The 25,860-nt window shown below is 42.6% G+C and overlaps 1 protein-coding gene across 7 annotated transcripts in view; it reads left to right on the top strand.

The window, feature by feature from the left end:
- The window catches only part of LOC138839041 (SERTA domain-containing protein 2-like), a 117,016-nt gene extending 95,153 nt beyond the window's left edge, over nucleotides 1–21,863 (top strand). For 6 of the 7 annotated variants that reach the window (XM_070038685.1, XM_070038681.1, XM_070038682.1 and 3 more), the window contains one exon: nucleotides 16,645–21,863. In XM_070038685.1, coding sequence (XP_069894786.1) covers nucleotides 16,649–17,599 — 951 coding nt within the window. In that variant the 5' untranslated portion in view covers nucleotides 16,645–16,648 and the 3' untranslated portion in view covers nucleotides 17,600–21,863. Of the gene's footprint in view, nucleotides 1–8,852; nucleotides 9,069–16,644 lie in introns of all 7 variants that reach the window. The other variant, XM_070038680.1, reaches the window with a different exon arrangement.
- Nucleotides 21,864–25,860: the final 3,997 nt, after the last annotated feature.

Consider the following 25,860-nt stretch of genomic DNA (forward strand, 5'->3'; position numbering starts at 1 on the left):
GGGCTCCCTCACCGTTGAGGTCCGTGGCGGGGTTTGCAGCCGGCTGGCTGGGTTGTGTGGTCGCGTTTCCCGGTGATGTTTTTTTAAGTTAAAACGTCCCTTCCCATCCTCTCTTCGTCCGCGCCCGACCGGATCGGTTTGGGATCAGTCCATTTCGGCGTGTCTTTGGTTTGTAAATTAGAAATGTACAAGTCATCTTGGTGGTAACCGCCTGTGACTGAGAGGGGGCGGAGGGGGCCAGCTGTCCCGAGCCCTAGACTTTGTACCGTCCAGGCAGGAGGTGCCTTCCGACGGCCATTGCATCCACAGATCATCCTGAATTGTGCTCATCCTTCCCCTCGTCGTAACTTACCTCCCCTTCAGCAAAAGTAGTAGCTGTAAGTTTCACTAAAGCATCCCACACGGTCTGCCGGAGCAACTTTTTTTGCTTGCAAGCTGGGTGGCTCCGAAGGTAGAAAGTTGGTACAGGCACTGAGTGGGGCAGGGCCGTGGGGCAGCCGGGGGAGCCGGCCATCCCGGGACTACTGCACAGCCCCAGTCGGCCTTAAGCAAGAGGGAAAATGTTTTCAAGCTTTGTTCATGAGATATGCCTTTTGATTTCACAACGTTAAGAAATGTTTCTAGCGTGTGTTTAGAGCCTAAAAGTTGTGGTTAGCAGTAAGCAGGGCCCTAAGGGTTCATAGTTGCTTTATTGTATCTGAGGACTTTTCCCGGACTGCAGCGAGGTGGGCTCTGCCTCCCCTCGAGCCCTGGAGGGCCGTCCACCTGAGAGCTGCATTTGTTTTGCTTAGCTTACCCTTCAGGCTTCTCACCCCGCCGGCTCCTGTGCCCCCTCCCCCTGTACAGCTGGCTCTTCTGACTGAGCGTGCTTCCTGGTGAAAAAAAAAAAGAAAATACCCATTCCAACATCCCAACTTCTGACTCAGGCAGGAATATTTTGTCTTGTGTATCCCTCCTTTCCTGTTCATTTTTATTACTTTCTTCATTTAAAAAGCTTTGAGACAAATGTTTAGTTTTCCCTTAGCTTTATGGACTTACTTTAGTGGTATTATATGTTAGTATAAAATTGTTTATGTTGTACATCAAGTTAGGAGCTCTTTGAAACAGTATTTTACTTCTTTCTCCTCCTGATTAAAATGTGCATAACTGGGTTGCTCTTAAGTGAGAACTCTTATGATTAAAAAAAAAAACTCGACAGTTCTCTTACTGCATTTTGGCAAGTAGAAGAGAGGGCTAACATTTTATAGTGCCCACCAAATGTACAAGAGGTGGCCTAGTGTCAGTTTTACTAGCAGACGGTTGTTGTAGCCTCTTAGATAACAGCTGCTCAGGCTTGCTTCCATTAAAGAACCAAGAGAAGGATTTTAAACTCAGATTTAGAAAATCTTTACACTCCTGCTTGCTAAATTATCCTCATTAGAGCTCTTGAAATTTAGAGTCTGTGTGTGTGTGTGTGTGTGTGTATATCCCAGTTAATACACACTAAATTACTATTAATAATGGCATAACAAAGCATATATTTTGATGTTCTAAAGTTTATTCAAATTTATGTGTGGCGATTGGCAGCCACTATTTTTAAGCAGTAGTCCAATAGCAGTCACACACAAGTATGTATCTTCAGTCAGAATATATTTTGCACTCTAATTGCAAATGCTACTGCAGCAGCAATTTTTAGGTTTCTTTTACTGTGGTGGTTAAAAGCACTAGTAAAAATAGGAGCTTTAAGTTTATTACTATTATCAGAATCAAGACTACTTTGTCAATACTGTATACAGATACAGTATTTAGGAGCATGAGCCTTAGTGCATTTGTAGGCCTTTTAAAACTTCTTGTGTATAGAAATTTCCAATTTATTGTCTTAGTTGTGGTTTAGGAGGCAGCTCTAGTTGCAGGAGCTTCTTGGGGGTGGGGGGAGGTGTCTCTGATTACTTGAGTCCAAAGATCAGGTGTATGCTGAAGGCAGCAGAGGGCAAGCTCCAGTTTAAGTGAAAATGGCTTCACAGTAAGGGTAGTATCAGCCCTCCAATATCTTGCCATTAAATCCAACAAGAAGAGCATGAAAATTAAAAGTGCTGTGACCACTGCAATACACAAAAAATTGTGTATTTTCTACATACTATTAATAATTATCCATTAATTGACAGAAACCCACAAGCTGTGACTTCTGTTTAAGAAGTGTGTGTATGTTTAATTTAGTCTTTAAATTTTTGAAGGCAATAACAACTAACCAAAGTTAGTTTGCTTTTAAAAGGAAAAATGCTTGTCTTTAATGGTCAGTGCAGTTGGAACTAAAGCCAAACTTCTGGCCTGTATGCAGATGCTGGGAACTCTTATGAACAGAACTTGTCCCCTGGAGCGTCCATCACTCATTGTGTAGAGCTGTGTCTTTCTCCATTAGCACTGCATGGCAGTTCATTCTTTGTATGAATGTGTGAATGGCATATGTCAGCCCAATAAGACTACATTCCTATTCTGGCTAATAAATAGATGCTTTGTTGTTGTTGTTGTTGTTGTTTCTTGAAGATCAAGATACAAACAAAAACATGCTCAGTTATCTAAAATTTTTATTTGAAATATGAACAAGTTAATATTTCCAAATAAAAAAACATTTACAGTATCTGTTAACATGTATGATTTTTAATCAGATAAACCAGATAGGAACTTGTCATTTCAATAAGCACCACACACTATGCAAACACCTTTTTGGAACTTTGGTTCTCTCTGGTCTGAGGGCTCCTAAACCTGAAAAGACTCATTTGTTTCCCCTCAGGATCTTGTGTTCCTCCTCTGAATTTGATTGGAAGTACCTGTCAGGATTCACTGGAGTTAGCACACCATCACTTGATGGATCTGTAGGAAGCCAGGATCACCTAGTTGTATTCTACCCCCCATTGCTGTTTTCAGTTCTGAATGGAGTCAAGCTCTGGCCTCCTCTCCTTGTGCACTGTGTGCCTGGGGCTGGCTTTGCCTCCCAGCAGGGGGGGTAGAGGAAAGAGTGCTTGTGCCCTGGCAGCTCTGTGGCAAGGGGACTGAATGTGTGGACCGATGTGGGGGTGGGGGCTGGCGGGAAGGGGCAGAGGACAGATCAGCAGCAGCCTGTGCGACTGCTACAGCAGGTCTGACTAGTTTGAGGTGCCCAAAGGCAGCTTTGTTTCTCTAGTAACTCCAGGTAGCAGCAAACGTAAGCACTTAAAACTCATTCATGTCTGCATTACTATCTTTTTGTCACTTTGCAAAACACTTGTAGTTTTTTAGGGTTACTAATTGATTCTGAGCTTTTTCTTTCTCCTTTTTAAAAAACCTTCATAGGTGGTTAACTAAAAAGAAGCAGCTGACCTAAGCAATTTTATTCTGTAGAGTTTCGCTTAGAATAGCGAAGGGAAAGGAATTCTTATTCACAGTGTATGTATGCTTGGGGGGAGGGCGCGTATATGTACATGTACATATGATTGTTAGTGGGCTGTGAACATGCTGAACAAAAGTAATTTACCCTTGACTCTGCTCCAGTCACACAAATTCAATAATCAAGAGTCCCCTGTTGCAGATCAACCTTTAGCCCTTTGCTCTCCTCTTCTCTAGCTGGCTGCTTATCATTCCAGGCCACGCCAGGGCTTGGAGCAGGCCTGCTAGATACCCCACCCTGTGAGAAACATTGCCCAAGTTAGACTCAGGGAATCTGAAAGTCCCAAGGTCATCCCTACTCCAGAACAGGTTTGCACACTGAAATAATGAGGCAGCACACTGCTTAAAACTGATCTCCCGTGGGTGGCTACAGATGATACAGATTGGCTTTTCAGATTTCTTTCTTTCTTTTTTTTTTAGGGGGGTTATCTTCATGGCTTATTCTGTGTGTCTTCCACGGTGTTTTAGAAAACTGATCTGGTAAAGGAATTTGGATGATATATTCTGTAGCAGAAGCAGCAGCCTTTTTACTCTGCCTCTCTGTCAGGAACCTGGTAATGGGCTTTTCTGAACAGTTTGTTGTTGTTGTTGTTGTTAATGTTAAGTTTCTTCTTTTTTTTAGTGCTAGAGATCAAACCCAGGGCATCCCACATGCTATTGGGCAAACAAGCCTACCAGTTGATAACGCTCCAGCACCAAACAATACATGCACATGTATATACATGATTGTGTCTGTGTGTGTGTGTGTGTGTGTGTGTGAGAGAGAGAGAGATGCTGGTGACCACAGACACTTGAGTGTGCAAGGCCAGTGTTGTAGTTTTTTAAATGCAGGCAGGTTTTTTTTTTGGGGGGGGATAGTTGTGTTTGTCCAGAAATATAACATGAATTTTCATTTGGTAGCAGTTCTTAGCCGTCTGACTGAAATTGTTTACAAATTCAAAATGCAGTTTTGGAGTAACCCCTGCTTCCTCTAAAGCTACCAAAGATGTGGGAGGGACAAAGAGAAGTTGGGGGTGCATAGCTGGGAAGGTTAGAAAAAACCCTTTCTGTAAAGAAAGGGAGAAAAAGGTGCATGAAAGTGATTAAAATATAAGTGTTAAGAAGTATATTTCTTAGAAGTAAGTAGTTGGCTGGAAAGGTGGCTCAGTGGTAGAGTGCTTGCCTTGCATGCATGAGGCCCTGGGTTTGATTCCTCAGCACCACATAAGCAGAAAAAACTAGAAGTGGTGCTGTGGCTCAAGTGGTAGAGCGTTCACCTTGAGCTGAAGAGCTGAGGGACAGCGCCCAGGCCCAGAGTTCAGGCCAAAAAAAAAAAAAAGTAAGTAGTTCATTTAATGTATGTAGTGCTTTGGTTATTTTGAATGTATTTAACTGATTAACTTTGCCTAAAACTTAGTGAGTCATTATCACTACTCAGAAGTCCTAGGGAAGAAATGTATTTTATTTTGAAACAGCCAAAAATAGGGTTTGAAAAAAAGTTGAGATAGTTTCAGTGCACTCAAGTTTAGTTTGTATCCTCATTGCCCTTTTCTACTGTGTGAAGTATTCAAGTATATGATAACAAAGTTTAAATTGTCTTCATAAAACCAAACGACCTGATTCTTAAAGGCAACTAAAACATACATTACATATCTGTAAGTTACTTACATGGAACAGATATTTATGTGTTAGAATAGTTACTTCCTCATTTTCCATGTCTCTGAAGCATATTTCTTTATCCTGAGCCTCACATTTTTGTACCCATATGTCATGCATGTCATGTTGTAGAAATGTGATATCTTCTTCTGAAGGCATCCAGATTTAGGCCATACCATACAGTGTTTAGTCTTCCTCAGAAGATAAGTAAAGAAATAACATTTCCTAGTTTTCTTCTGTGGACTGTTTGTGGATGTTGAGAGAGAAAATTCATGCCATATTTATGAGGAATATTTTAAGACTCTTTTCCTACTGTAAGCCATTTCAAATTTGAAAACATTAACTCATCCTCACCTATTTCTTTTTTTCTTTTCCTTTACTTTCTTCCTCCTCTTGCTTTTCTTAATTTTATTCCCCCTGCAAGGCCACGCCTTGGTATCCTAGGCTGGACTACAATTCTCTGTGTAGCCCAAGCTGGTCTCAAAATCAAGATCCTCCTGCCTCAACCTCCTTAGTATTGGGACTGCCCAGCCTGCATGATGTTTTTAATCTTTAACTTTTAAGAAGTACTTCCATAAAAGCACTTCCAGAGGTAACGTGTTTACTCCTCCTTAGTTTTCATCAGTGGAGAATAGTTGGCTAACAAACCAAGATTTTTTTTTTCTTTACAGAATTGGATTTACAGAATTAACATTTATATTTTTCTATTTTAGTTTGTCCATTTTATATATCTGGTAAGCCTCTTTAAGAAAAAGAAGTTGTCAAAGCCTTTGGTGTCTATCCTAAGTCTTTATTTTCCCCTGACATTGTTTATTAAGGGTCTCTAGTGTGAGGGGAAAAACAAGGTATCTTTGGGGAAAAGATGCTACAGGAGGGTTGAGACCAAGCAATTATAAATACTCTCTAAAAATATTTTCATTATGCACGGGAATGGAGGGGGCAGGTTTCAGTGAGGCTGGCTTAACTTTACTGGCACGCTCTTGGGGGGGGGGTAAGGATCAAACCTGAGGATTCCTACTCTTATTGTTCATGAGGCTTTCAATTCATGATGCTGAAGATGTATTCCTGCTACCAAGTAATTTTTTTAAATATTTATAAATAGTTACTGATTTTCAAATGGAAAAAAATGGCATTAGTCCATCTGTTAGAAATATTATTGATCACTCACCATCATATAATCTGAACTTGTAATTTGATTACGAAGAATTCCAGCAAGTGGTTACGTGGTACCTTTGCTTCATTATCTCTTAAGATTAACTACATTACATTTTACAATTAAATGGCTCCTTCCCAATGTCCTTTATGAAGGGTTTTCCCAAAGAACTGCCTGAAGCAGCATCTGTTCGGTATGAAGGTAATTTACTGTTATTAAGAAGTAATAAGACTCTTGAAGGCGTCTATACTAGTAAAATTCTTAGTGGTAAACGTGGGAGATTCATTGTGTGGCTAGGAGTCTACATTCAAACCCCCACTGGAAATCTGAACTCTGCCGGTTTCTCCAAGTACACACATCATGACTTAGATTTATGTTGGGTTTTGTGTGTTTGTTCTTATGTCCAGAATCCTCCATAGATCCCAGCCATGGTTTTTGAAACATCAGTGTTACTTATATAGTCAATAACCTTCCTAGTACAGTGTTCCAGAGATTGAACCATAGCATAATATAATTTAATTTGGGCTTGGCTACCCTCCCAGCTAGCTTAGCATTGCCCTGTGGATACCTGAATTTGGGAACAATTTTGGAAATGTGTACACTTTGAGAGGTCGGTCGGTATTAATTGTAGTGGAGCCGCTGACTTAAGGGTACCTTGCTGTTCTGCTATGCCCCCTTGTGGCTATATTTGGCATGCTGTCTTTCAGAGTTTACAGCCTTCCAACTTGTACTGGGCATGCTTGTTTACATAGTATTAGTAGCTTTCTTCTGCGTAAAAACACCTATCAAGTTAATTTAACAGTTTTCATCACAGATATAAATAATTTGCTGTGTTTATTTGATTTTTTTCATTTGTAGAGTTTTAAAAATACATATTAACCTATTGTTTTTAAACTTTTTTGTTATGGAAAATTCCAGACATAACCAAACATACAGCCTTGTACCTGTCACGCTGCTTCAAAAGGAATTGACATTTTTTTTGTTGATCTTGTTTCATCCATGTGGTTGTTTTGTTTTGCCTTATATGCTAACTTCAGACATTAGCTTTGGAGTAGATTTTTGTGAAACTTAACTTCAGAAACTATTAATTCACCTCAACCTTTCACATGAACTAAGTTTCTTGCTTTTAATCCAGAAGTGTTAGATTGAAGAATTGTTAGCACATCCATCATCCCTAGAAAGTGACTGGTTTCCCTGACTTCATTAGGTTTGAGGATTACAACTAAAATTCCCATCTTACTGAAACCACTAAGCCAGGATATTAGTAACATTTTATAGTACTTGACATATACAGTACTTGTGTGTATGTATGTGTTTGTCGGTTGTGGGGCTAGAACTCAGGGCGCTGTCCCTCAGCTCTTCAGCTCAAGGCTAGCACTCTACAACTTGAGCCACAGTGTCACTTCCAGTTTTTCCAGTGGTTTATTAGAGATAAGAGTCTCATGGACTTTCCTGCCTCAGCTGGCTTTGAACTGTGATCCTCAGATCTTAGCCTTCTGAATACAGGCGTGAGCCATTGGCACCTGGCGACTTACATGTTTTAAAAAGCCATTTTCCTCCAGATGTTAACATGCTAACAAGGCCATAAGTTATTTTATCTGTTTGTCTTTATTGTACATTTCCCCCCATAATTCAGTTCTTGTTTACTAACTGGTGAATTGTCATTTTTAAAAATTACTTGTTTTTTTTCCAGGAGAAAAATATATTATATTTGATAAACTATCAGCATTAGAAATTGTTGTCAATATAATAGAAGCATATAAAAATCCCAGTTTGTTACAATGTGGACATTGGAAAATAACACCACCGGGTAAAAGTTGTTTCTTTAAATTTACTTGGAGGTTGGCCTCCTGGCCTTTTCTCTGGGCCTGAGGTCTTGGTCAGGAAAGCTGGGAGGGACACTTACTTCAGTGGTCCCTGAGGGCAGGAGCTAGGGGGGTGCTGGTGGGGCTAGGGGTTGCAGGCCAGTGCCTCTTGGAGACATTGCAGCCAGCCTGGTGTCAGATTACAGTCAGCCTCTCTGAGCTTGGGGAACTGGCTGGATCTAGTGACTGGCTTTATAATTACATTGCTGATTTGTTAGGGGAGGCTTTGTCTTACTTACCAATTAGCATGGATGTTACTGTGGGGACCTTCGAAGCTCTGGATGGGCTTTGGTTTAAAAAACAACTACTACAAAAAACCTTCCTGCTCCTGGCAGCTTTACAGGTTTGTCACTGGTGCTACTATCTCCAAGTCCTTGCTTTGTAAATGGCAGAGCATCTCTCCCAATCGGTCGTCTGTCTCTGTTGTTTGTCACTCCCCTGGGCCAAAGACAGTGATAGTGAGGGCCGAAGTGTGTACCTTTTGGTGCAGATACCATGTCTTCATGTTGGGCACCCTCCTGGAGGGAGACAGTCAGTCAGTACTCCCTCTCAGCCATAGCTATGCCGGGTGGCTTGGAAGCCTCATAGGAGGCCCAGCCTGGTATGGACTGTTTATCTAGCTTCCTTTTCTGTAGCTTCCCTTTCTGATCTTGCCTGCCTCCCAACTACCACCTGCTTTTTATGGTGGTCTTTCTCTTAGGGCTGTAGGTTTTGTTGTTCGCTGTGAAGGTGGGGTGGGGGGAAGAGAGGGAGATACAGTTTAAAACTTCAGGCATCATCAGATTTCTTTTTTCAAGGTTGTAATATCTAAATGTGAAGAGTTTCCAAGCAAAATGGTTTCCCCCGTGGAAGTGTGCTTTTCCTCCCTACTGAGAAGCTTCTGTGCCACTGAGTGACCAGGCCCCGCAGAGCAGGCTCAAGGTTCCTGGCAACTGAACTGGTGGGAATGTCCTTCTGACAAAGGCTGTCCATGTGGACCACCTCAAAAAACAGGATCATAAATGCATCTGAAGGCAAGTGGATGGAATTAGGAGAAATGAGAATATTCTGTTTTAGAAGTTGTCTCAATACAATTTTTGCCCAACCTTGAGCCATCTTTTGATCTCAGAAGTCTGTGGCGCAAGTAATTTTGCCAGGAGCTCTCCTTTCTTCTGCTCTGTCACAGCAGGAACCGAAAGAATGTGTGTTTCTCCGCTTGGTTTTTAGTGGTAGTATTGGTACTGCTGGACTCCAGCTTGTGTGGTCACCGTAATGGTCATATTGGACCACTGAGGAGATTAGGGATATGGGCAAAGAACATCACCAGCTGACCAAAGCCACATGCCACGCCAGTAACTTCTCTGACCCAACTGCAGAGTTCACAGAAATTACCTTCTAACTGACATTTGAGATAACATGCCACTTCATTGTGGAGCCTGCTATATATACCCCTCAAAGGAAAAATCCTGAGTTTCTAGTTATTTACAAATCCAAAAGGAAATTGGACCAAGCTCTTAAAAATGTGTATGGGTACAAACCAAGTAGACCTTCAGATATTTCTTAAAGTGGTGATTTCAGACATCCTGTCCATCTTGACCCAACCTGGTGTTAGCATGTGTCCCTCTTCCAGATGCAGATAATTCACCCTCCCTCAGCTGAAGAACTATGTGTCCCATTCACTTCCATGTTCACTGAGGGGCCCCTTTGATTGTGAGCACATTCACTGTTTCTCCAGTCATTTCTTTTTATTTTTTTTGGGGGGGGTCCGGTCATAGGGCCTGAACTCTGGGCCTGGGTGCTGTCCCTCAGCTCTTCAGCTCAAGGCCACCACAGCACCACTTCTGGCTTTTTCTGCTTATGTGGTGCTGAGGAATCGAACCCAGGGCCTCATGCATGCAAGGCAAGCGCTCTACCACTGAGCCACCTTCCCAACCCATCCAGTCATTTCTTCTCTCCAGAAATTGCCTGACTGACTGACTGACTGACTGACAGATTTGTTAGCCCTTCCCCCTCCCGTTTTAAGGCCTTGTATTTATAGCATTAGTTCTCTTTCTCTGGGTTAAGAGTAGAAAAGTCTGTCAGCAATAGAGGGCTTTCCCTCTGTCTGGCATAATGACATGACAATTGTTTGGGATGAATTGAGTTAAAACATGGTGCAGAATTTTACCTCTTTTGTCTGAAAACCAATCCTCAGTGAGCTGAGGAGGGCTACCCAGTTGCAGCCCCTCTTGAGAAGGGGAGTTGTATAGCTGTGGACTGAAGTTAGCCGGCAGGTGAAAACAATGGTTTGGATGGTGGTGGGATGACAAAAATGGTAGTTTGGGAACATATTTCATATTCATCCCTTAAAAATGTAATTTATTTTGACAGTTCAAATAACATTACAGGTGGTGTTTTTAAAAATACTTGTAAAACACATAGCTTTTAAATAATTGAAACAATGAATTAGAAGCAAGTTCTTAAATTTGTTCCATGTTTGCTTTTTTTTCCCCCCCTAAAAGCTTTAAAAATAAAAGCAGTGAAATGTTGCCCTTTTAACATAGGTACTGTTTTAGTTCCTTCTTGAAGTTTGGGCATAAAACCTCAGGCATTCACAAGAATCACAAGAGTCACAAGAATCACCTGGGAACCCTCAGGCCAGTGGGATCTACTGTTTCATTTTGAGTAACTGGCTTTGTCATTCGTTTAGGACATCATAATTCTGCATGTAGAGTTTTGGGTTTTTTTTTAAATCAGTTGTCAAGCCAGAAATAGTGATGAGTACCTATAATCAAAGCTGCTCTGGAAGTTGTGGCAAGAGGATTACTTGAGCCCAGGAGTTCAAGTCCAGCCTGGACAGCATAGCATGTATCCAACTATTGAAAAGAAAGGACAAGCTGTGGCTCATGTCTATAATCCTAGCTAGTCAGGAGTCTGATTGTACAGGGAACACAGTTAGAAACCAGCCTAGAGAAATAAATCCACAAGACTCATTGGCAAAAAGCTGAAACTGAAGACTTTGCTCCAGTGGTTGAGCACCAATTATAAGTGAAAAAGCTGAGAGTCAAAGCTCTTCAAGCCCCAGTCCTGGCATGTTCTCATGTGTGTGTACTTGCATGTGTGTGTATACACACACACACACACACACACACACACACACACAACAGTATCACTTGTCAGTTGCCATTACAGACATGGTTCTACTTACTTAGTTAGCTATGGATAGGAAGACCTTCAGAGTCAAGACTGACTAAAGATGTTCTTGAACTTAAATGTGAAGTGGCGTAATGATAAAGGAGGAAATCATGGTGCTGAGGTCTCCAGACCCAACTGATCTAGAGACTTGAGGAAACTTGAGCTCTAGTCAAAACTGCAGTGTATATTTCACAGGCCTCTCAAGTGAGAACTCTACTTGCCCAAATATGAGAGGAAGGATAAATGATAAAGACTCTGAGAGAGAGCTAGAGCTTTCTTGCCTCTCAGGCCCTCATGCCCTTTGTGATCAGATCACCAAAAACTGTCTGAGGTCTGTGGAGCTCTCCCGTCTCAGACTCAGTAGTTAGGCGTGCGCGCACATGCACACACACACACACACACACACACACACACACACACACACACACACAAAACCTTTTATGTGTTCAGGGATTGCCTTGTGCAGAGGATTTTAAAAAAAGAACAAAAACAAACAAAAACCAGTCATGACCTCATGGGGCTCACATCTAAAGTTGGAAACAAACATTAAGAAACTAACTCTACCTAAAATCCAAACCTAAATATTCCATGGTCTCCCCTGACCACCCCAGGTCACAGCAATCTCGCCCATTCCCTCCTGTAAGAGCTGCTCAAAATCAGGAGTTACAGAGCCGTGAATAGGTCAGTCTCCTGGCCCTCTGGTCCTTTGTCTTCTGAGGGAACTCCTATGACACTTGTTACTTTTGGACATCTGCCAGAACAGATTATAGCTTTTGAGAAGCAGGTCCTTCTTAATGAAAAGCTTTGCAGTTGTTAGGCCAGGTCTGGTGTATAGTTTTTTATTCAGCACTAATCTTCCCAGAAGAGTTTGCACTTATTGCTACCAATGAATTTTGTTCTTTAAAACTTAGTTGCTAAAGTTAGTGGTTGCTCAAACCTATTTTTCAAACTCCAACAAGTCTAGGGGTGTAGTAGATCAGTGGTAGAGCACTTGCCTAATATATATGATGCCGAGCTGCAGTTGCAGTGCTTTCCTTAGGAGTGGGGCAGCTGTTAAAATACACAGTGCTAGGAATTTGTTTCTTACAAATTCATTAGGGAAGGGAGGGTATTTTATCTCAAACCTTATTTTAAAAAAAGAGTGAATATTGAATAGCAAAGTAGCTGTGGTCCATTTCAGCCCCCACCCCACCCCCAGCCCTTTTATGCAGGTCCAGGGGCTTGAGCTTATGGCATGGATGCTGTCCCTGAACATTTTTGCTCCGGGCTAGTGTGCTGCCACCTGAGCCATGGCTCTACTTCTGGCTTTTGGGTGGCTGATTGAAGATGAGTCTCACAAACTTTCCTGACCTGGCTTCAAACTGCGATCCTCAGATCTCAGCCTCCTAAGTAGCTATGGTTACAAGTGTGAGCCACTGGTACCTGGTCAGTTGAAGCTGTTTAAACTGGTCCAGGAGAGAAGGAATACCCATCCGATTCTGCTTGGGGTGAACTCTACAACCCAGCACAGAAGTTCACTGTCTGAATCTTTTATCTGCAACCTTGGGTAGAAGACATGAACTTTGGGCTTGGTTTTTCTAAAAGCCAAAGGAGGAAACAAAGTGGGGTGTTAAAGCCCCAAGTCTCTAGATCCTCATTTGTGTGAATTCCAGGCCCAAGAGCTCCAGAGTCCATAATCTACAGCCAAGGGGAACCCCATTCCCTGCTGTTCCCTGGGAAGCCCTTAATGAGCTCCTGCTACTTCTTCCTCTACAAACTGCTGCTAGTGAGGCCTTTTGAAAGGTCACGTGCCTCTCCAACAGTGCTTAAAGAGCTATTGTTATTTTTTCTGAGTGCTGGAGGAGAAATAAGTCTTCTAAGGAGCTGGCGACCCTGGCCTTGGCCAGCCTGAGCCAGGCAGAGAGGCCAGGAGGGGCCCACGTGCTTGGCTTCTTGCCTTTGGTTCTTGTGTCTCTTGTATTTCTTCTTCTTCTTCTTCTTCTTTAATTATGCCCTGCTTAAGGAAAGTGCTGTTGTTATACAAAGGCTTAAGAGTGAGAGTAAGAGTTTTGTGAGTTCTCAAAACCCTGTCCCTTCCAACCAGGCTACTGGTTATGTTAGTATGATATATTAAGCAAAGTTTGAGAAAACTTTTAAATGAAGGCATAGAGTAGATGTGATTCTGTTGCATTTTTATTCCTTTCTGTAATGGTTTAGCCACTGTTAGTATTGAAACAGGATGGTGTACATTTTGCAGTTTCACTAGGTATGGAACCAGTTTGCCTCAGTTCAGAACTAATGAAAGCTCTGACATTTGGAGAGTATCCAAGATTTGATTTCTTTGTGTTTTTTTAAAAATAAATTTACTTTTTATTTAAATAGTTGTACAAAGAAGCTTCAATTCAACATGTCAGTTTATGTATACAATGTACAAGATTTCATTTCTGTATCTGCTCCTGCTGGCAGGTCTGCTTACAAGGGACCTCTAACCTCCCCTCCCACACAGCATTACAGATGTCTTAACAGCCTTTTCCTAAACCATTAGGATTATCGTACAGTTCTCACCAGCTGGATCTTCTAATTGGAAATCAGGTGGTTCTCTTATTGAGATCTCTCGAAAGTATCTCCATAGATCTTGTTAAGATATGCAGAATCACATGGCCTGGACACTTCAAATATGTGAGTTTATAGACTGATTATTTCTAGAGAAATGTAATATTGGAAAATTACTGAAAGCAGGGCACATAGCAAGACTCAGAGATGGGGGGCAAGAGAAGGAAGGGTGAGAGGGAAAGAAGGAAGGACAAATACTATTTTCTTGGAAACAAGACATAAAAAAAAATCCAGTTCTATACTATGATTACCTTTCTTCTAGAAAACCAATAAAAAATTCAGAGGGGCAGTGAGCTCTCCCTGATTTGTTTTGAGTTGTATTTTGGTTTACAATTGGGGATGTTGCTTCTCCAACTTTATGTGGTACTGGATCATTTTTTCACCTAATCCTTCATAGACTCCAGACAAACAGAAAGATAATTACTGAAAAAAGAAGTTAAAAATACAAAGATTTAGCAGGCTTCTGTTTTTATGTTGGAGACATATAATTGTTTTGTAATTTTGGCATAAAAGTTTCTAAATAATGCAGGGTATGTATGTGTGTGCATGCGTACATATACACATACATGCAAACACACACACACACACACACACACACACACACTTCACCCTGGACTAGAAGCAGTTACAGATTGGCCTACACTTGAAGAAACACTGTTCTAGTGTATCATGTCTGTATCTGCATATCCACATAAACATTTAAGTGTGTTGGCCTGATTCCTATATAACGTACCATAGATTAACAACTTTATGAGAATTAAATGCACGCACAAGGTCTTTGGCTAAAGGGAGTGTTTTGGGGAAGTATTTAAGTGCCCAAATTGTAAGCAAATAAAAATAGTATAATTATGAACGTAGTTATGTGTTTCAAAACCTCAGTTGTCTACTTAAGCTTCTGATGTATGAAGTAGAAAGTATTCTGCAGAGTGAAATGAAACCACATCCATTCCTGTTCATCCTCAAGTTTAAATGAACAGATACTTGATTCACACAGGAAATGTCCTATGCAAAATAGATACCCAAATGAGACTTATAGCCCCAAACAGTAGGGACTGTGTCACGTGAAGTGTTAGAGAAGCCAGTTGTTACTATTAGACTTCCTTGTCTTGAACAAGTTAATGGCAGGCCTGGTCTTTGGTCCTAGTGATTGACAGCCATTTTTGTTAATGCTTACAAAAGGAGGGGAAATGTCTCATATACATAACTTCACATTCTTTGTCAGCATGAACAAATCTCAAACTGATGCTGATTTGGATAGGTTGCAGCTGTCTTCATCTCTCCCAACTGGACACTGGGGCATCAGAAGTCAGTTACCCCTCGTAGGATTGTGTGCCAAGCACTGTGTCCCCTGAATGAATGTCTGCTTGATGGATAGCATGGCAAAGAAAGAAAGAAAGGAAGAAAGAAGAAAGAGAAAGAAAAGAAAGAAAGACTGTTAGTTTTATCTTTAGAATGAGACACCGAATTGAAAAGACTGATGAGGTCTAGAAGATAATCAAGCTTCTGAGAAACCAGACTTCAGTTTGTGAGTGTCCCTCTTGGATCTCGCAGAGTGCTGAGGTCGTGTAGATGTAGATGTGGAGTGAGCTAACGAAGGAATCATAGAGGCCTATCAGCCAGCTGGAGCAAGCTAGTGAAAGATAAATAGCATTTAGAAGAAAATCTGGATAACCACCAAGCAATTTTATGTCTACGGCGATACCACAGGAGTAAGTCTTATTTGGAGAGGATTAGTGCATGTTCAGGTGTGAGTGCTGTAGAGAGTAAGGGAGCAAGCACAGGCCTGGCTTAATTACAAGCATGTCTCCTAGTCTGGATAGCAGGAGAACATTCTATACTAAGTGATTAGAAAGTGAGGTCTGTGAGACGGAGGCTGCTGGCCTTGAGATCCTTCTGTTTGGACAGTGACTTTGTTTAAGGAGGTGATGATTGTGTGGCCCTAGAGAGTTGGAAGGGTTACCATCTAAAAGGTGGCAACCAGCCAAAAATTCAGCCCATTATCCAATTCTGAGTTCTGAGATAATGGGGTCCTTGTTCCTTTGAAATACATATGTATTTCTAGAACCACAGTAGGTACTTTGGTATGAAATGTCTCAAGTACCCAAATAGCAGTGCTTCTAGTCAGCAAATTACTTTGAAATTTTAAGGCAGTTGAATTCAGATATGTCTGTGTGCAAGTGAAATGGAGCCGAGGAGAAACTTAGGCTGGGAAGCACACATTCCTGCACTTGCACAAGGATGAAAAGCCGTGGCAGCTTGGTCTCTGTGGTCATTTAGCATAGGCCAAGTGCTTCACCACATGTCACCCAACAGGCAGGAAGGCGCTGTGCATAATGAGGAAGGAAAAAGCATTTGGAAAGCACACACAGTTCTACCAACATTGTATGCTTCTTTTAATTGTTCACAATGTGTTCAAGCTGTAATTTATGACACCTATGTCTGTTTAGGTCATGACATTGTGTGTTCTTAAGCTTTAAAAATAAATCTATTTGGGGGAGGGAAATTGAACCTGCATGATAATGTTAGGCATGTGAACGCAATCACATGAGCTGAGAAAGTCAAAATCACGGTTTCCATGGCAACTCCTAACTTGTCTGGGTCGTACACATTTCTCAAGAAATACATTTGCCAGACTACCTAGTGATAAAAATTGCTCCACAGGCACATGAGAGTAGATTTCCCAATTCTCTCTTCTTCTCAAAGGTCTTCCCCCAATAAATTCATCGACTTCTAAATATACCAGCAAGAAACTGAAGTGTAAACCCTGACCTCTAGTCAGTGTCTTTTTACAGTGGAAATTAACGTTTGTGTGACTCATTCCGTTTCCTGCTTTCTCCCTTGCAGATATATGTTGGGTAAAGGAGGAAAGCGGAAGTTTGATGAGCATGAAGATGGGCTGGAAGGCAAAATTGTGTCTCCCTCTGATGGCCCATCCAAGGTGTCTTACACCTTACAGCGCCAGACTATCTTCAACATTTCCCTTATGAAACTGTATAACCACAGGCCCCTGACAGAGCCCAGCTTGCAAAAGACTGTTTTAATTAACAACATGTTGAGGCGGATCCAGGAGGAACTCAAGCAAGAAGGCAGCCTGAGGCCTGTGTTCACCCCTTCCTCCCCGCCCAACGACTCCCTGAGCAACAGCTACCGGGAGGCCCCACCTGCCTTCAGCCACCTCTCCTCTGCTCCTGCTCACCCCTGTGACCTCGGAAGCACTACGCCCCTGGAGGCCTGCCTCACCCCTGCCTCGCTGCTTGAGGAGGATGATGATACTTTTTGCACTTCCCAGGCTATGCAGCCTTCAGCTCCTACCAGACTCTCCCCTGCAGCCCTCCCACCGGAAAAGGACAGCTTCTCATCTGCCTTGGACGAGATTGAAGAACTCTGCCCCACATCTACCTCCACAGAGGCCGCCGCCGCAGCAGCAGCGACTGACAGCTTGAAAGGGACCTCTAGTGAGTCCAGCGTCCAGAAACCCGAAGGGCACCAGGAGGGCCGCACAGATGACCCCAAACTGATGGACTCTCTGCCTGGGAATTTTGAAATAACCACCTCCACGGGTTTCCTGACAGACTTGACCCTGGACGACATCTTGTTTGCTGATATTGACACGTCCATGTATGATTTTGACCCCTGTACATCTGCATCAGGGACGGCTTCAAAAATGGCCCCTGTGTCGGCCGATGACCTTCTCAAGACTCTGGCTCCTTACAGTAGTCAGCCCGTCACCCCGAGTCAGCCTTTCAAAATGGACCTCACAGAGCTCGATCACATCATGGAGGTGCTTGTTGGGTCCTAAGACCCGGGCAGCCCGTGATCAGGCCCACCCAGACCCTGTGAGCGTCCCTGCAACCTTGACAGTTCTCCTCACTGTGCATGCACCCTTGCTTGCCTTTTTTCAGAGAAAATGAAAATTTTACAAAAGGATCACACTAGTTTTTGCTTTGAGCAGAGTTGGAGTGCCTTCATCCGAGTATGACCACTTTCAATGAGCTTTGGAGTGGTTCCTCAGACCTACTCCTCTGGTACAGGAAAGAATACATTTGAAGACAATGTTGCTAATGTTGAAAGACACAGTTCAGGTGAAGCACAAGGAGTAAGGTGGAAAAGCTGTACATTGCATGTGCATATTTGTCTATTTTTTCTATAAGTTTTATTGCAAGAGGTAAAAAAAGAAAATATATATATTATTTAGATAATCTGTACCTTTTCTGGCATTTTTGCCCTGTATAGGTTGACTTGGCAATTCAGCCTTTTTAGAGGCATTAACTACTCCTCGTAAGTGTTGCATTTACATGGCTGTTTAGAAAACTGCTGCCCAAATTTATTTTATATTTTTGTACAGATTCTGCAGTTTATGATATTGTTTTTCTAAAAACAAATGCTGTTTATACATACAAAATAGCTATTTTGATAGGATTTGCTCACATAGTTCCTGCAAACTTCAGATGTACAAGTTGCACTTGTACTTTTATAGAGTTGTAATGTTTTCTATGTGTATGGTGCAAGAAAAATTTGGATCAAATCAATCTGCAGTTGATGTCCCCAAATGCAAACACACACGCCCCACATACATACAGCGCTTTAAGAAAGGGCCAGGTGATAGCTATCACACCCAAATTTCATAGGCACCAGTCCCTTGGCATGACTGCCCGCCAGTACTGTGACTTTCAAAGCCAGAGCTGAGTCTGCTCATCAAACTTGCATTAAGCAGTTGGCGGGAGATGGTGTTGAAGTGATGGTCTCCTTAGCTCCCTCTTCTGAGGAAAGGCTATCATTTTACTTAAAAGTGTATAGTTATGCCAAGTTTGCTCTTTCAATTATAATTAATTTATTTTTAAGGAAAACCCAAGTCTTTCCTTTTTTTGACATAGTTTTTATGGTGAACTCAAAATTTTACGTAACAGCATTTTATGAAAAGCAACCAAGTTCTTCCTGGAGCTGAGCTCTGTTGCAATGCTTAGGGCTCCTAAAGAAGAAATTCTCCCCAGAACGCATCCATCATGTTGGTAAATTGCCTTTTCCAGTGTCCCTTCTCCAGAGCTTTTGTTCCCTGTTGCTAAGAGCTACACATGGCATCTTTATAATCTTCACAGTGAGCTTGGCTCACCTCGGCCGGCCCGGGATTCACTCTTCCAGTTTTGTGACTCTAGAACCTGGAGTCTGTTACCCTACATCAGAGCGTCCAGTCTGGTTGCTTTCTTTAATCAACTGCCGATTTAACTACACTTTACAAGGCTGTTATACCCAAATACACAGATGGAAATTTCTATGCATGTTCTCCTCCTCTTCTGCCCCTCCCCTCCCCCCAGGACACCCTTAAAAAGTAGCTTTTTATTCCTAGTGGTGTACATTTAATTTTTAAACATTTTTGCAATGTATCATGCTTGTTGCTGAAATTGTTTATGGCCTTTCTGTTTCAGTTTTTCTCTTTCTTCCAATGGTACTTTAGCTGTTGAGTGCAGGTTACAACCTATATTGTTATGCAGATGGCTTCTTTAGGAATAACTTTTATATTTATTTAAAAATTTTAAATTATGGGATTTTGTTGTTGTTGTTGTCGTCGTCGTCGTTGTTGTCTTTGTCGTTGGTCATTTGTCAATATTCAGTCACCAATTCTGCTCACTTCTTGCCATGGATAAAAATTGGGTTTTTCTGGCCAATTAAAAAGAGACAACTTTATAAATGGCACTTTAAACAAGCCATAGTTTTATTTTTCTAATGCACATGGCAAAGCAAATACATTTGTGATGAAGGAACTGCTCATCTAAACAGGATGTACGAATGATATTAAATCTTTCCACATTCTACTTTTCCTTGTTTGAATGTGTTTTAAAGACTAATTATCAACACAGTAGAGCAGTGAGAAACTGATCAAATTGCACTTGTTCTCTTACAAGTAACCTCCGTGCAGACACCTCTTACTGCTCTACATGTGTCATTTCCTTTGCTGTATGGACCAGGGACCATATGATTAAGGTGAGGGTCGCTGTAGGTGCTTCCATGTCACTGTGCCTGTTCGTTTTAAGAGCTTCCCTTTCTTGTAGAGAACAAATCTGCCCAGACTTCATTCCTTGTAGAACTGGAGTACCCTGTGAACTGCCCACATGCTGCATACATCGCCATACATGTGCATATCCAATAGTGTTGATTCGTCCCAACAATTACAGGGTAGAAAGCAGTTGATTTGCCATTGTCAAAAACTAACGTACAGTAACTTAGAACAACTGTACTTTCTTTGGATTAGCAAATCGTGTGTTTAAACAAGTCCCATATGTTGGGCAGCAGTTCAAATAAGCACAGAGGATCATTGCCCAAACTTGGTTCTCGGACTCTAGTGTATTTGCAAGGCTGGGTTTCAAAATCAAAACGAAACCCCCCAACAACAGCAGGCAAGTGCTTTTCAGCTGACACCCTTGCTGTAAATTTTGTGATGCTCAAAGTTTTAACAAGACATACATGGGGAACTAGCCCATTTTCAGAAAGCAAAGCCATCCTGAGTTCTAATTGTCTTTCTGTCCTATTTTTACTTCGTGCTGTCCCAGCAGAGAAGAGTTGGAGCACGGTGGAATCTTCCAAGTCCCAGTTCTAGTGTGGGTTGTGCTTCCAGATGCCTCCTGGCATCAGTGCCTCCCTTTATCAAGACATTGTGTCACATCCAGAGCCAGGCTGGCAACTCAAGAAAGAAGTGCTGGGCAGGTCAGGGCTGGGCTGGGCGGGGTCATCTATTGACAGTGATGTGCAATGAAATGACAAGATGAGAGCAGAATCCTAAGAGCTTTGAATTTGAAGTGATCTTTTTCCCATAAGTTATTTATTCTTTTTTTTTTTCCTGTGTAAATATATTTATTTTACTGTGGAGCTCTAGCAACATCTGGATGGTAACATGTGCAGAATGTATGGTAGGAATGTATTCTCTCGTAGGAATGTAAATCTGTATGAAAGGGGGTCTAAGCCAAGCCCCCTGGGACTCATTGAATGCACAGTCCACATTCATTTTTACTCTCATTTCTAATATGGGTCTATTTGAAATATGCAAAAGGTATGGATGAGGAATGTTTTAATACCTCCAAATTTTTAAGAAAATCAAGCATCAAAGGGTTGATATTTTTTAAATTTTTCTTAGTAGCACCTTCTCTTAATGACAAAAGGGAGCCACACCGGCATCCACATTCATACCACAGGGTGAGAATGGCAAGCCTCCTCCACCTCTGGAGTCTTCACCAATTGAGCTTTTTATCGCCATAGCCCCTTGGAGGAGTGCTCCAACCACCCTGAGGGCAATCAAGGAAACTTTCTTAACCGAATAAGCTCCAAAGAGCCAAAGTATCAACTTAAGGATCATTTTTAAAGTTTAAATTTATTAACTACCTTTGTGGTAAACAATGAATTATGAATACCGCAAAGGGCAGCCTTCTTAAATGACAGATTAAAAAAAATAGAAATATTCCACTTTGTGCGGTGATTGTTAGTCTACTCTATATGAGTTGTCTTAATTTCAAAACCTTGCTGTTACAAACTGGACCTTTATACACTTTCTGAAGATATCAAAAAGAGCATATTTAACCTGTAACTGTAAATGGTTACCTTCTGTAACTACCCCGCACCTGGATGGCATCAAGGTGTGCGCGCGTGCGTTCCCGCTTGTGTACAATTATTTTCAATGCTTCCAAGAATGAGTCTAAATGATTCTGGAAAATTAGGATAAAAAAATTGTTGGAGTCAAAGCCAATAAAAGTTTCGGACTTTCTCTTGGGAATAAGTTTGGAAGAGAAGTGCAGTCCACATGTGCAAACAACTGAAATTTTGAAAAAGATGTACATAGTCATATGTTTGGTGCATGGGTTTTGAGGAAGGCTTTTTGTCAAAAAGGAGGTGTGACCTTTCCCCACAGACCTGAGAGCTGTGCCTTTTCTATGCAATATTACAGATGTCACATCGGAACCCAGAGGGCTGTGTTCAATGTAGGTTCGGGCTGTAATCTAAACAATTGAACAGATTAAATGTACATGGAAATGAGCAGTCTTACTTTTGTAGTTTTATATTATACAATAAACAGTTAAAAGATGAGAGAGGCATGTTTGCAGTTTTTCTTCTGATCGAATCACAACCACTTTGTTAGGTGACCTTTAAGTGCACAGGGACCCTGTGCCTGGTTAGTCCCAGCACTCTCCACAGAGCACCTGAGGCGTGTGCATGCCTCATACTCAGGACTTGCAACACTCATAGCCAGTCTCTGCCTTCCCCTGGCAATCAGTATCTGCCAGCATCTGTCACCTCCCACGTCTCTCTCTGCCTTCTTCCCCATGGGGCCAAACCCCCACCAACTGGCATCTCATCCTCCCAGCCTCAGCCTAGATGTCCACACACCAGGTCTATCCCCACGTTCTAGACTCTTTGTCCCTTCTGCTGCTGCTTTCCCATCCTCACCACTTTTCCAGCCCATGTCTCCTGTCCTTGTGATCTCCACTATTGTACCTGCTTCCAGTTGTTCTTTCTGACACCTGACATCCCCAACACTAGAGTTGGTGTGCTGAAACACCAGCCATTCATGACTGTTTGCAGGTGCCCTGGATACAGCTGGGACCCTTTCTGCCATCTTTGAGAGCTAAAGGAAAGGGGATCCTAGATCACCTTGGATGGAGGCCTGGGATCTAAGCTGCCTGGCCCACAACTGTCTGAACCATATAATAATTGGTTGGGGGACAGAGATGGAGATATGGCAGGATTTGAAAAGGGGTTCCAGGTATTCAGTGGGATGTGGTGAGGGGTGGGGGATTTGGGTTGAATTGTGTTTCAGTACCTCAAAATGTGACTTTCACTCAGTTATAGGATCTTTGCAGAGGTAATCTGTTAAAATGAAGTTCTGTGGGCCTTAATCTAATACAACTAGCATTGTGTGTGTGTGTGTACATGCATGTGCTAGTACTGGGTCTGAACTCGGCCTGGACGCTGTCCCTTAGATCCTTTGTTCAAGATTGATACTCTACCACTTGAGCCACAGCTCTAATTCTGTATTTTTAGTAGTTAATTGGAGATGAGTGTCACATATTTTCTTGTTTATGGTGGCTCAAACTGTGATGCTCAGATCTAAGACTTCTGAGTAGCTAGGATTACAGGCATGAACCACCAGCATCCAGTCACAACTACCTACTGTGCTTATAAAAGGTTTAAAAGCAGGCAGGACCTGCACATGGGAAAGAGCATATGCAGATGGAGGCAAAGATCAGGGTAGTGCTTCTACAAGTCAAGGAGTGCCAGAGGTGGGCCACAAGCAGCTGGAATCTAGGGGAGAGGCCTGAGTCTTTCCTACAGTCCCCAAAGGAACCTGCCTGCTAACATCCCAATCTTGGACTTGTAGCTTCCAGAAAAGTGAGTTTCTGTGGCTGAAGCCTCCCAAGTTGGGCCTTTTGTCATAGTAACCCTAGTAAAGTGCCCTGGGGACTGACTGGGGGAAGAGGGCAGGCAGAAGAGCAGAAGGACCCCTTCAGTGTCCAGTGGCTACCTCACTCTAGGGGCAGTTGGAAATGAGAGTCCTCAGAATGGCTCCCATCTGAGATTATAAGCCTCAACAATTCATTATTGATGCAGCTTTGGAAAATCAACTTCTGGGCTTATGAGGACAAGATTCAGCTATCAGCCCCCAAAGCCCTTTGAAAATATTGGCAGTACAAAAAATGTTTGCAATCTTAATGCCCAACCTCTCCTGCCTGGGACTCTGTTGGGCATGTTCTTTTTCAGCCAGCTCCAGCCACAGACTCCTGCTGTTCATCCTCTATCAAATGAAATCACACGGGACTCAGCGTGGCTGGGGGCAGGGGAGCAGAGAGTCCTCCCCTTGTAGGAGCTCTGCGCCCAGCACACAAGAGCCCCTCATCAGTGCCTTCCCCCTTCTACCTCAAGGCTGAGCTCATCTACTTCTCCATGAACTTGTTTCCACATCCCCCAGTCAAAACTAACCTTGCACGTGCACTTAGCCAAGTCCTCCGTGTCTTCAGATGACCTAGGAATCATTTCTTCTACCACTTTCTATGGTTATTAAAACAGCGACCCAGTGATAGTTCTTCTTTGCCACAGCTCAGAACACTACAACCCACGGGCCAATTTCTTCTCAGTAAGTGATTCTCAACAGCCACACTTGCTGATCTGTGTATCACTTATGAATGGTGGCTGCCACAATTAGAACCACATAGCCCCCAAAGTCGAAAATACTGAACCCTAGTCTTTGTAACCCTTACAATACGTAGCGTGGTATCTGACTATAGATAGGACAAGCTCAAGGTTTTTTATTGACTTGGAAGATGGTAGCCATGCAGGGACCCAAGAGGAGGGCAGAACAGTCCAGAAAACTACATAGCTGGTGACATCTTCAGAGAGCTCAAGAACCAAAGAGAGGTGATGATTGCCTAAAGCAAAAAAAAAAAAAAAAAAAAGTTCATAGTCTCTGGATTCGACATGGCTCTGCCCAGGGAACACCTGAATGTGAATATCCCGGCTCACAGCCTGTACCTTGACTGCATTCCTTTCACATTTCTAAAGTTGATGTCATAACAGCGTATCTCAGGAGATGCTAGAGATTTAATGTCAATATATGTAGAGCAGCCATTACAGTTTCTAGGACTAGAAAGAAGTCCAAGATGTTGGCTGTAGCTAACATGACAGTGGGCAAGGCCTGAACAAAAACCTTGGTACTGGAAGTGTGTTTGGTGACAGCAATGAGGAAACTCCTCAGACCAAGCTTGTCTTCATGGGGTCATCTATGCACTTAGGACGCTGTGCCCATGTTTGTGTGGCAAAGTGGGATCCCGGAGTCGCCACTGCCTCTTAAATCTTTGCGTTTAACACCCTTTTGTTCCTCTTGGAGAATTGTTTGCCAAATCAAAGGCAGTGATCCCTGGGGTACCACTTACTTGGGCTCACATGGGCTCCACACAGTGTGGGTAGGTATGTTCACTCCCTCCTAGCTCCCTGACATTTATCTTCCTGTCTGTTTTTTACAGAGAACAGAGTCTAGGCCCAGAGAGGTTGAGCAACTTCCTAAATGGCACATTTAAAGACAAATGGCAAAGCTGAAATTGAAGCCTCAGTGTCTCTTGTGTATGTCTCTGTCTTTCCCTCCCTTTCCTTGCCTTCCCCTCCTCTTCCCTCCCTCTGGTCTCATTCCCTTCCCTTCCCCTTTCCTCCCTCCCCCTCTCACCTTTCTCCAATGGTGAGATGGAGCCAGGACTTCATGTATTGTAGGCAAGCATTCCAGCACTCCAGTCTTAATAAGTATGTGTATCCAGACCTCCAGATCTCTTCCAGCTTTTTTTATCAAGATTATGCTCAACCACTTGAGCCATGCCTCCAGTTTTGCCTTCTTGGTGGTTAACTGGGCATAACAATCTTGTGGACTTTCTTTCCCAAACTGGCTTTGATCCTCAGATTTTAGCATCCTAAGTAGATAGGATATAGATGTGAGCCAACAGTGCCTATCCTAAATAAGATTTTCTCTTTTTTTGCTGGTCCTGGGGCTTGAACTCAGGACCTTGACACTGTCCCTAAGCTTTTGTGCTCAAGGCTAGCACTCTGCTACTTGAGGCACAGCTCCACTTGTAGCTTTTGGGGAGGGTTAATTGGAGATAGGAGTTTCAGACTTTCCTGCCTGGACTGGCTTCGAACTCAATCCTCAGACCTCAGTCTCCTGAATAGCTACATTTACAGGTATGAGCCACGAGCACCTAGTTTTAAGTCATAGTTTTGTTTGTTTGGAGGAAGGGTCTATGTTGCCCAGCATGGTCTCAAATACCTGTTTCAAGTGATCATGTGTCTTCCCCCCACCCCTCTCTTCTAAGTCCTTCAATGCATTGCCTGTCTTCAGCTTGAAGGCTGAGCAGGAGGGGGAAGCAGCAGGAGACTGTGCACTAATGCTGCAAGACCCTCTCCTCTTCTCAGTAGAGGTATGGACATCTCCCCAGGCATTGCCCTGAGGATCAAGAGGAAGAGGATGTCCCCATGGGGCAAGAAGTGAACCATGAATTGAGAGAGTTTTTTCAGAGTTGAACGCCTCCCTGGGCTCTA

The sequence above is a fragment of the Dipodomys merriami genome, unplaced genomic scaffold (genome assembly GCF_024711535.1).
Source record: "Dipodomys merriami isolate MVZ:Mamm:240054 unplaced genomic scaffold, mDipMer1.0.p SCAF_290, whole genome shotgun sequence".
NCBI classification, from domain to species: Eukaryota; Metazoa; Chordata; class Mammalia; order Rodentia; family Heteromyidae; genus Dipodomys; species Dipodomys merriami.